Raw genomic sequence first — 12180 nt, 5'->3', positions numbered from 1 at the left:
TGCGGTCCCCTACGGCACTGCGTAGGATCCTACGGTCTTGGCGTGCATCCGTGCGTCGCTGCGGTCCGGTCCCAGGTCGACGGGCACGTGCACCTTCCGCCGACCACTGGCGACAACATCGATGTACTGTGGAGACCTCACGCCCCACGTGTTGAGCAATTCGGCGCTACGTCCACCCGGCCTCCCGCATGCCCACTATACGCCCTCGCTCAAAGTCCGTCAACTGCACATACGGTTCACGTCCACGCTGTCGCGGCATGCTACCAGTGTTAAAGACTGCGATGGAGCTCCGTATGCCACGGCAAACTGGCTGACACTGACGGCAGCGGTGCACAAATGCTGCGCAGCTAGCGCCATTCGACGGCCAACACCGCGGTTCCTGGTGTGTCCGCTGTGCCGTGCGTGTGATCATTGCTTGTACAGCCCTCTCGCAGTGTACGGAGCAAGTATGGAGGGTCTGACACACCGGTGTCAATGTGTTCTTTTTTCCATTTCCAGGAGTGTATATCATCGGAGTCTGGGGGTCGGTAGAAGGAGCCAATTATTAACTTAGTTCGGCTGTTAAGTATAACCTCCACCCATACCAATTCGCACGGTGTATCTACTTCGACTTCACTAAAAGGTAAACTATTACTGACAGACACAAACACTCCACCACCAATTCTGCCTAATCTATCTTTCCTGAACACCGTCTGAGACTTTGTAAAAATTTCTGGAGAACTTATTTCAGGCTTTAGCCAGCTTTCTGTACCTATAACGATTTCAGCTTCTGTGCTTTCTATTAGCGCTTGAAGCTCAGGGAGTTTCCCAGCACAACTACAACAATTTACAACTACAATTCCGACTGTTCCTTGATCCAAGCATGTCCTGTATTTGCCATGCACCCTTTGAGATTGCAGCCCACCCCATACTTTCCCGAGGCCTCCTAACCTAAAAAACCGCCCAGTCCACGCCACACAGCCTCCGCTACCCATGTAGCTGCCAGCTGAGTGTAGTGAACTCCTGACCTATTCAGCGGAACCCGAAACCCCACCACCCTATGGAGCAAGTCAAGGAATCTGCAGCCAACACGGTCGCAAAACCGTCTGAGCCTCTGATTCAGACCCTCCACCTGGCTCTGCACAAAACGTCCGCAGTCGGTTCTGTCGACGATGCTGCAGATGGTGAGCTCTGCCTTCATCTCGTAAGCAAGAGTGGCAGCCTTCACCAAATCAGATAGCCACTGGAATCCAGAGGGAATTTCCTCAGATCCAAAGTGACATACGTCATTAGTGCCGACATGTGCCACCACCTGCAGCTGGCTGCACCCTGTGCTCTTCATGGCATCCGGAAGGACCCTTTCCACATCAGGAATGACTCCACCTGGAATGCACACGGAGTTCACACTGGATTTCTTCCCCTCCTTAGCCGTCATATCCCTGCGCCTGACATTGGAGCTCCCTACTACCAATAAGTCCACCCTCTGCGATTACCCGGACCTTGAAGGCTGAGAATCATCCTCTGAAACAGGGCAGGCTGCTGCACATCCTATGGAGCACACAGACACCATCATTATCAGATCACACATTACTGTACATTCTGTATTTTTGTTCCAGTGATCACTTTTCTGATTCAGATTACTTCCTTTATTCTGTACACAGCAATTTATTTTGAACATTCAAATTTCTTCCTAATTTGAATATGAAGTCCCTTTCAGTACTATGTTTTCCAGTTTTATTTATGCTGTGTCGAAAGTTCTAGATATTGGTGTAGTTTCATTACATTTGGTGACTAAAAACTGAGTTTTTCCTTAATTTATGGAGAACAGTACATTGCCATTTATTCAGTGAATTGACTCTTTGACATACTTCACAAATTTTCTTATTATTGGTAAAGATTTGATGCTACATTTTTCTTTTCAAAAGTTGTAATATTATATCAATTATTAAAGTCTTCCCAGCATACTGAATATTCTATGAGGTTTCAGGATTGCAGCCGGATCATGTTGACTTCTTGCCACGTATTTTGGCTGGCAACTGTCCAAACATTTTCAGGTGAGTGTACGCCACTGGAGACTGCTAGTACATGGTGTCAGCTTTACAATAAAAACTGGTGTGGAAATGCATGTGCATCAGGTACCGTCACAGGAGCGTCCTCTATAGAAATCCGTGTCTTGCGCAAATACTATTCCATCTGTGGTGTGCAGGTGCATGCGTAAAGGTGAAACTACATGACACCCTCTGTTGGAATGCACGCTTGTGTTGCTGAACACAAATGTCAGGTGCTGCCAGATGTGTGATGATGAACAAAATGTTTTCTCTCAGAAGAAATTAAAGAGATCACCAGGTCCCAAGCCTTGTCCAGCTGAAACCTGCTTTCACGAATAAGATTTTGTGCTAGATGTATGTCCACATATTCTTTAATTACTGAATCCCAAAAGGATCTCCACAGGGCCAAGATTTTTGTGGCAGAAAAATCCATAGTGTCCTGTGGTAAAACAATGCTCAGCTACAGCTGACTTACTGGGCAGTGAAAGATGAGTGTGGCCCTCATGTTCAATGCACCTTTTGTGTACCATGAGTATTGTCTGATCTAGGTAAGCTTTGCCACACTGGCAAGGAATTTTGTAAATCCCAGCCTTCTGCAGACCCATATCATCCATTAGTTAACCGAGAAGGGCACAAATCTTTTTAGATGAAACATCGCTGATGTATGGAAGAATGCCCTGGACTTGAACAGTTTCTCCTTCTTGGCACTCTACAAATCTGATGTGGGGAGTAACCATTTTCTTTGAACACTGACCATAGATGTTCTAGCTCCTTTGTAATGCTGTCTCCATCAGAAACATGAGCCTTCCCTTAGAAATTCACACACAACATGAGCCTGATGCACCAACATACCAAGGATGCCAGTAGTTTGTCAAGGGTGATGGTAGCTTGACACTTGCAGATAAAGGTCTTTATGTGTGAGCTTACGGTAGACCGAAAGTACTAATGACCCATCACTCTCCTAGTAACAAAATAGCCACAATACTGTGGCAAGAAGTCAACATTATCCAGCTGCAATCCCAAAACCTCATAGAATTATATCACTTGTATTCTAAAAACTGCCCTCAGTGACAAGCGAGATATCTCCACATGATCAGTCCATAACTTGGCGACATGATACACTGAACCGATAAGCCACATTTTAGCATATAGCACATGTCATATGCTGTTGCAGGTATTGAGTGTTCCAGCACGGTGAGACACAAAATAATTTACTGTTTTCTGATACGAGTGAGGTAGTGAAGGCACAGAAGTGTGATGCTTAATACTGGAAACTGCTACACTTATCAGTTGTTTCAAACCAGTAGTAGTGAAAGGTTATCATGACTGGCATTAAAATAATGAAATTGAATAACTGTTGAGAACAGCGAAATGCTCATTTGTTAGGCAAGTGCTAGTTGCATCGACTGGAAAATGTCAGCATAACAAAACTGGGTCCCAAGTGATCATCCACAACAATAATTCTCAGCTTGAGGAAATATCACATGTGTTTCATTAGTGGAAAATGAGTTAGTCTAACTGAAACCCACTGCATCACCAACTACTCGCAAAAATTAATTGGTGAAAACAACTTCATGAGAGGGGGTCACAAACTCAACAGCTGACAAGCTGCAAAAGGTCTTTCGCTTTGAGAGGTTATGGATATCACCTTTAGCAGTCCTAAAATCAATAAAACCCATCCTAATGAACATTTGAGACGCTTTACCGAATTTACACCTCTGCCTCCTCCATAGGTAATCACTTTTTCTAATGATTCTTCCAATGACTCTCCATCTGACATTTGCTTTTTCTGCAAATAATTTTATGGGGCAGTTCTAACTTAAATTAACCTGGTGCATAATCCTAGACATATAATGGTTGTGACTTATACCTTTGATTGATAGCTTCTCATGGAACCAGTCAATAAAGGTTCCTTACACTTATTTACACTGGGGTGACAAAAGTAATACAATAGCCATATGCCCATATATAGATGGTGGTAGTATTGTGTAACAAGGTATGAAATGGTAGAGCACTGGCATAGTTTTTATTTGCTCTCAGCTGGTTTACAACACGATTACAGCTGCATGATGGGAAATAACAGACTTTGAACATGGAATGGTACTTGTAGCGAGATGCACGGGACATTGCATTTCAGAAATCATTAGGGAATTCGATATTCCAAGATCCAGTGTCAAGAATACCAAATTTCAGGCATTACCGCTCATCGTGGCAGTGCAGTAGCCAACAGCCTTCACGTAATGACTGAGAGCAGTGGTGTCTGCACAGAGTTGCCAGTGCTAACAGACGAACAACATTTCATGAGACAATCACAGAAATCAATGTGGGATGGATGACAAACATATCCGTAAGGGCAGTGCAACGAAATTTCGCAGTTATAGGCTATGGTACCAGAAGACTGACACAAGTGCCTTTGCTAACGGCATGACATTACCCGCAGCACCTCTCCTGGGCTCATGACGATATAGACTACTGCAAAACCGTGACCTGGTCAGATGAGTCCTGATTTTAGTTGGTAAGAGATGATGGTAAGGTTTGAATGTGATGCAGACCCACAAAGGTATGGGCCCAAGTTGTCAACAGAGCACTATGCTCTGTTGTGGCTCCATAATAGTGTGGGTTCTGTAAATGTTTGGGTAGTAAGAAACCATTTGAAGCCATTCATGGACTTCATGTTCCCAAATGACGATGGAATTATTATGGATTGCAATGTGCCATGACACCAGGTCACAACTACTCATGACAGGTTTAAAGAAAATTCTGAAGGATTTCAGTGAATAGCCTCCAGATCACCCGACATGAATTCCGTCAGTCAGTCAGCAGTAGCCGGCCGAGACACAAGAAGCAACAGGGAAGTAACTGATATTGTGACTTTTACAAGTTCCTAACCAGGAGGGAATTTTATAATATCATCAGTGTGCTTTAATGGTTTAGTTCCTTGAGTTCTGCGTGTTTATTTAATATCTAATAGCCACAGTTCACGCATTTTCGTTTGTATCAGAAAGTAAACCAATTTTGTGACATATTACAAGTTCGTAATCAGGGACGAACGATTTAGTTTCACCTGAGTGCTTTGGTAGTTAGGTTTTTCAATCTCTACGTATTAATCTAATTTATTAGACACAGTTCCTGCATTTTCATCAGGGTCTACAGTAGAGTTGCACAGCATGTACCGATAGTCCATTTTTCTGCATAATTTAGTTTTCCACTGTCTTCAGTATGGACAGGAACTGTGATTGTTGTATGTGGATGTGAGAAGAGTTGCTGACACTTCGCTCTCAGCTTCAGGCTGTGATGGCTTCGGTTACACAGCTTGAGGCTGCAGTGGATGGGCACCACTGTTATGGGCCGGCCGTGGGAATCCAACGGATGTCCAGCATGTCCGAGCCCTCCGATCAGTCCTCACTGGTGGCCTTGTCCACTTACTGCTCACACAGAGGTTGACCCCTCACCTGTGGTTGAGTGGGAGGTCGCCCAGGGGCGTAGCAGGTGGCAAAAGACTTCCCAGGCAGCTGCACGTAAGGCCTTCCCAGTTTGTCTGACAAACAGGTTCCAGGTGCTGTCTGTGGCTGACACTATCGCTGAGCCAGATGCTGCCACCTGTCCTGCTTCCGGGGAAACCTCTAAGCCAGCAAGATCCAGACAATCACAGAGGGTGGGGTTATTGATAGTTTGGAGCTCCAACGTTAGGCGCGTTACGGGGCCCCCTTAGGACATGGCTGCCAAGAAAGGACATGGCTGCCAAGAAGGCAAAGAAAACCAATGTGCACTCCGTTTGCATACCAAGTGGAGTCATTCCAGATGTGGCACGGGTCCTCCTGGGTGCCATGAAGAGCACAGGGTGCAGCCAACTGCAGGTGGTTGCCCAAGTCGGTACCAATGATGTGTGTCTCTTTGGATCAGAAGAGATTCTCTCTGGTTTCGAGCAGCTAACAGAAGTGGTAAAGGCTGGCAGTCTTGCTTGCGAGATGGAAGCAGAGCTGACCATTTGCAGCATAGTCGACAGGAGCGATTGTGGACCTCTGGTATAGAACCGAGTGGAGGGTCTGAATCAGAGGCTCAGATGGTTCTGCTACCATGTAGGCTGCAGATTCCTCAACTTGTGCCAATGGGTGGTTGGGTTTTGGGTTCCGCTGAATAGGCCAGGTGTCCAATGTATGCAGGAGGTGTCTACACAAGTAGCAGGGGCAGTGTGGAATGGACTGGGCAATTTTTTTTTTAGGTTAGAAGGTCTCGGGAAAACACAAAAAGGGCGTCAGTCACAAATGGTGCAGGCCAAACACAGGAATAACGTAGATACAGGAACCATTCGTATAACAGTTGTAAATTGTCGTAGCTGTTTTGGGAAATTACCAGAGCTCCAAGTGGTAATAGAAAGCACTGATGCTCAAATCGTTATAGGCACTGAAAGATGGCTAAAGCCGGATATAAGATCAGCTGAAATTTTTGCGAAGAACCTAATGGTGTTCCGAAAGGACAGGCTAAACACAGTTGGCGGTGGCGTGTTTGTTGCTGTTAGTAGTGGTTTATCTTGTCGCAAAATTGAAGTAGATAGTTTCTGCAAGTTAGTATGAGTAGAGGTCATTGTTGGAAACCAGAATAAAATAATAATTGGATCCTTTTACTGACCTCCCAATTCAGATGATACAGTTGCTGAAAGATTCAAAGAGAACTTGAGTTTGATTTCAAACACGTACCTGACTCATACAATTGTAGTTGATGGTGACTTTAATTTACCCTCGCTATGTTGGCACTAATACATGTATAATTCTGGAGTTACGCATAAAACATCATCCAAAATTGCGCTAAATGCATTCTCTGAAAATTTTTTCGAGCAGTTAGTTCATGAGGCCACGTTAATAATAAACGGTTGTGAAAACACACTTGACCTCTTAGCAACAAATAATCCTGAGCTAATAATGAGCATCAAAACAGATACAGCGATTAGTGAACACAGGGTTCTTGTAGCGATACTGAATATTGTAACCCCCCAAATCCTCCAAAAATAAACAAAAAATATACCTATTCAAAAAAGCAGATAAAAATTCACTTGATGCCTTCCTGAGAGACATTCTCCACTCCTTCCAAATTAAGAATGTAAGTGTAGACCAGTGGCTTGAATTCAAAGAAATGGTATTGGCAGCAATTGAAATATTTATACCAAATAAATTAACAAACAAAGGAGATGACTCTCCTTGGTACACAAAACGAGTCAGAAACTGTTGCAGAAACAATGAAACAAACATGCCAAATTTAAACAGACGCACAATCTCCAAGATTGGCCATCTTATACAGTAGATCGAAATTTAGTGCGGACTTCAATGCAAGCAACTTATAACAGTTTGCACAATGAAACTTTGTCTCAAAACCTCACAGAAAATCCAAAGAGATTCTGGTCGTATGTGAAGTATGTTAGCTGCAAGAAACAATCAATGCCTTCTCTGCGTGATAGCAATGGAGATACTATCGAAGACAGTGCTGACAAACCACAGTTACTACACACAGCCTTTCGAAATGCCTTCACAAAAGAAATCGAAGTAAATATTCCAGAATTTGAATCAAGAATAGCTGCCAACATGAGTAATGAAGAAGTAAATATCTTCAGAGTAGTGAAGCAACTTAAATCATTTAATAAAAACAAGTCTTCTGGTCCAGACTGTATACCAATTAGGTTCCTTCCAGAGTATGCCGAGGCATTAGCTCCACACTTAACAATCATCTACAACTGTTCACTCGATGAAAGATCCGCACCCAAACACTGGAAAGTTGCACAGGTCACATCAATATTCAAGAAAGATAGTGGAAGTAATCCACTTAATTACAGGCCCATATCATTAACGTCGATATGCAGCAGGATTCTGGAACATATATTGTGTTTGAACATTATGAATTACCTCGAAGAAAACGGTCTATCGACACACAGTCAACGTGGGTTTAGAAAACATCGTTCTTGTGAAACACAACTAGCTCTTTATTTGCACGAAGTGTTGAGTGCTACTGACAAGGGATTTCAGAGTGATTCCATATTTCTGGATTTCCGGAAGGCTTTTGACGCTGTACCACACAGGCAGCTTGTAGTGAAATTGCGTGCTTATGGAATGTCGTCTCAGTTATGTGACTAGATTTGTGACTTTCTGTCAGAGGGGTCACAATTCGTAGTAACTGACGGAAAGTCATCGAGTAAAACAGAGGTGATTTCTGGTGTTCCCTAAGGCAGAGTTTAGGCACTTTGCTGGTCGCTTATCGACCAATAAAGTCATCAGAAGATCAAAACAAACTGCAAAACAATTTAGAAAAAATATCTGAATGATGCGAAAAGTGGCAGTTGACCCTAAATAACGAAAAGTGTGAGGTCATCCACATGAGTACTAAAAGAAACTCGTTAAACTTCGGTTATGCGATAAATCAGTCTAATCTAAAAGCCATAAATTCAACTAATTACCTAGGTATTACAATTATGAACAACTTAAATTGGAAAGAACACATAGAAAATGTTGTGGGGAAGGCTAACCAAAGGCTGCATGTTATTGGCAGGACACTTAGAAAATGTAACAGACCTACTAAGGAGACTGCCTACACTAAGTTTGTCCATCCTCTTTTAGAATACTGCTGCACTGTGTGGAATCCTTACCAGGTAGGACTGACGGAGTACATAGAAAAAGTTCAAAGAAAGGCAGCACATTTTGCATTATCGCGAAATATGGGAGAGAGTGTCACAGAAATGATACAGGATTTGGGCTGGACATCATTAAAAGAAAGGCGTTTTTCTTTGCGAAGGAATCTTCTCACGAAATTCCAAACACCAACTCTCTCCTCCGAATGCAAAAATATTTTGTTGACACCAACCTACATAGAGAGAAACTATCACCACTGTAAAATAAGGGAAATCAGAGCTCGTACGAAAAGATATAGGTGTTCGTTCTTTCCACACGCTATACAAAATTGGAATAATATAAAATTGCGAAGTTGGTTCGATGTACCTTCTGCGAAGCACTTAATGCGATTTGCAGAGTATCCATGTAGATGTAAATGTAGAACACTTATAGGACATAATCAAGAGGTCAGTTGATGCATAACATCCTGCACTGACAACAGTTGCGCCATTATGGATGGCTATAGAGGCAACATGGCTCAGTATTTCTACATGGGACTTCCAACAATTTGGTGAGTCCATGTCACATTCAGTTGTGGCACTACATCAGGCAAAAGGAGATCCGACGTGATATTAGGAGGTACACTATGACTTTTGTCACCTCATTTAGTGTGCAGCTAACCTACCATTGGCATACTAAGACACATTACATCACAAAACTATCACCAAACTGCCACAACAGCTGTTGTGTGGTGTATATTGAGCAGGTAGACATCATTCACAGATCTCAAAGAGCACAATAATACCAATACAATTTCAGTCAGCATATTGTAGAGTAAATAAAATTATACAGAACAGTTAGGAGAATAACTGTAGCAGCAGTACTAAAAATAGATATTAGCAGCACAGTCATTTACACATGTATTGGTACAAAGCTAATCGTCACATGATAACATGACATACCTTTAGTTGTGCTTCCTTGTGCTGTAACTCTTGTTCAAGTTTCTCATTTAGATCATGCAAGGAAGTTGATTCTCTCTGTGCATTCAAGTACCGTTTTTCAAGAGTTGCTATTCTTTCTTCCTGAAAATAGAAAATAATATATTGCATTAAGGTCAAAGGAGTAAAGAATGCTAATAAATACATATCGGTTTTTGAAAACTGCAATTCAGAAGCTGCAGCTAACTAGATTGATGAGAAGGCCATTAAAATGTAGGAAAAATTGTTAACATGAAAATTAAAACAATAATTTCAAATTTGATGAGAAAAGATATGGTCATCTTAAAGATAACAGCATCCAATGTTTGGCAATATGTAGTTGGCTTATAATTAAAACCTCATATCTCAGAAAAAGTTATGTGTGGTTTTCTCACTAATTACAGTTGTCCAACAATATAACGATTTCTTTTTTACCCACTAGAGTGCAACACATAAATGATAAGTGCTCTCTGGCTTACTAATAGTTAAGATATGAGGTTTTCAACCTAATAATGCAATAAAAAATATATTTTTGAGATATGAGGTTCTCATTCTAAGTTGATGATACGGGATGGGGGTCATAAACTTCATCCATGATGGGTTCCACTAAATTACTGTTGGTACAGTCACTGATTTCCACAAAAACAAAACACAGCCATAAACAATAAACAATTAAAATTAAATAAAACAAGATAATGATTGTTGTTATTATTAACAGTAACATCAGCAACAACAATGTGTCTCTAACAAATACCATAATACTAAGTTTTGAGTGGGGTCTCACTCAACACTTCTGATTATATACTCAAAAGTGATGGACGGAAACCACACAAAACTTATCTTAAGGTATTTCTGTTATGTTTCACTTATCATCGATAATTGTAAGAAATCATACATCCTTTGAGAACATTAGAAAAATAAAAATGAGAAAATATTAAAAGCTGATAAAATGAAATGTGGCATTCAGTTTGCAATTAACCCTTTGACTGCTGTGGATGAGTTAACTTATCATGCTTCACTGTTCCCCAGTTGGTGTGGATGTAAGGAAGCATGGTCTCTGGGTTTTCGTTGAGCGCTAATGATATGTTTACATGTCCTGTTCTGCCAGGCTTCTCACTGCTGCAGACAAGATTAAGCATCTGCATGCTCTAGGAGTGTTGACAAACAGGGCTGAATTTCTGTACCGTTCTTCCACAGCTTTTCAAGAGTTTTGGCTGCGTAGTTCAGGTGTGTATCTATGTTTGTTGCTGTGGTTCTCCACTAAAGATTATGACTTTGCTTTGTGTGTTTCTGTCACTATTAATTTTATGTCATTCTTTTCTACAAGAAAAATGTCACAATGCCATAGTCAACAGACAGAGAGATCCTTTAGACACACACTATGTGCAACTGTGAAAGTGCATTCTCTGATGTTCCAGCAGACACGAGTCTGGGCAGCAATGCATTTTTGGGGGTGTACATAAATTTTGTAAACATAGCAAATCTTACTTTTTACGAGCAGTCTGACAATTATGTATTTATGGATAACAAAGTTATGTATTACCACTGTTATGTGACACTGCTCGGAACTATGTTTACAAATTAACGGCAGTCTTTGTACCTCCTGCAATTTTGATCAGCCAGTGAGTTCTGTGTTCTGCCGGGGTCCTCCACTGAAGATTTTGACTTTGCTTTGCATGTTTTTGCCAATATTAACTTTATGTTCTTCTGTTCTACAAGAGAAATGTCACATCACCATGGTCGCACAGACAGAAAGATCCTATAGATTCTCACTAGGTGCAACAGAGATAGTCAATTCTCTGATCTCAGTAGTAGTGATAGGTCTTCAATAGAATCTCAAAGTAATAGTCCTCACCCTTGTATGTCTACTAGTACAGCACTGAGTACTATGGGACTTAACTGCTGTGGTCATCAGTCCCCTAGAACTTAGAACTACTTAAACCTAACTAACCTAAGGACATCACACACATCCATGGCCGAGGCAGGATTCGAACCAGTGACCATAGTGGTCGCGCGGTTCCAGACTGTAGCGCCTAGAACCACTCGGCCATTCTGGCCGGCCAGAGGTGCAATCAGCATACATTCAGAATCTGAAGAATCAGAAAGAGACAGCAAAATTCTTCAGAAAAAAAGCTCACCTTAGTGACAATTTTGATTGTAAACAAACTAACTTCCAGCAATTAATGCATTTGTTTTTATGAGTCAGCTTCATGGTGCAAATGGCAACTGGTTAATGACTCAGACATTCTGTCATTTTTCATGATATTCCTGTCAGAAGAACTGGTTCATTTTATAGCAGGCAAAATGAACTAATATTATGTATACACCAAGGCAAATACTTCATAATTCATGGTTCCTCAACTGTCAAAGTGGAAAGATACTGGATTTGAGCAACTTTATTATTTTGTTGCCATTTGTCTTCTAATGGTTCAAGTTAAAAAGTTCAAAATAAGTGATCATTGGTCCAGGCACTTTACGGATATTAACGTAAGTGACCATTCGAAGAAAAGTATGTTAATGCGCATGGTTTCCACAAAAAAGGAAGTGTGTTGAGGAACCAGATACCAATGCAAAACTTGGAAT

The 12180-nt window shown here is 41.6% G+C and overlaps 1 protein-coding gene across 1 annotated transcript in view; it reads right to left on the bottom strand.

Annotated features, from left to right (window-relative positions):
• The window catches only part of LOC126183371 (liprin-alpha-1), a 1187054-nt gene that overhangs the window by 198847 nt on the left and 976027 nt on the right, over positions 1-12180 (bottom strand). Inside the window, exon 10 of the mRNA XM_049925301.1 lies at positions 9583-9702. Coding sequence (XP_049781258.1) covers positions 9583-9702 — 120 coding nt within the window. The remainder of the gene's footprint in view (positions 1-9582; positions 9703-12180) is intronic.

The sequence above is a fragment of the Schistocerca cancellata genome, chromosome 4 (assembly GCF_023864275.1).
Source record: "Schistocerca cancellata isolate TAMUIC-IGC-003103 chromosome 4, iqSchCanc2.1, whole genome shotgun sequence".
Lineage (NCBI taxonomy): Eukaryota > Metazoa > Arthropoda > Insecta > Orthoptera > Acrididae > Schistocerca > Schistocerca cancellata.
The sequence above is the reverse complement of the archived record's forward strand: the minus strand, read 5'-3'. Positions and strand labels throughout refer to the sequence as shown.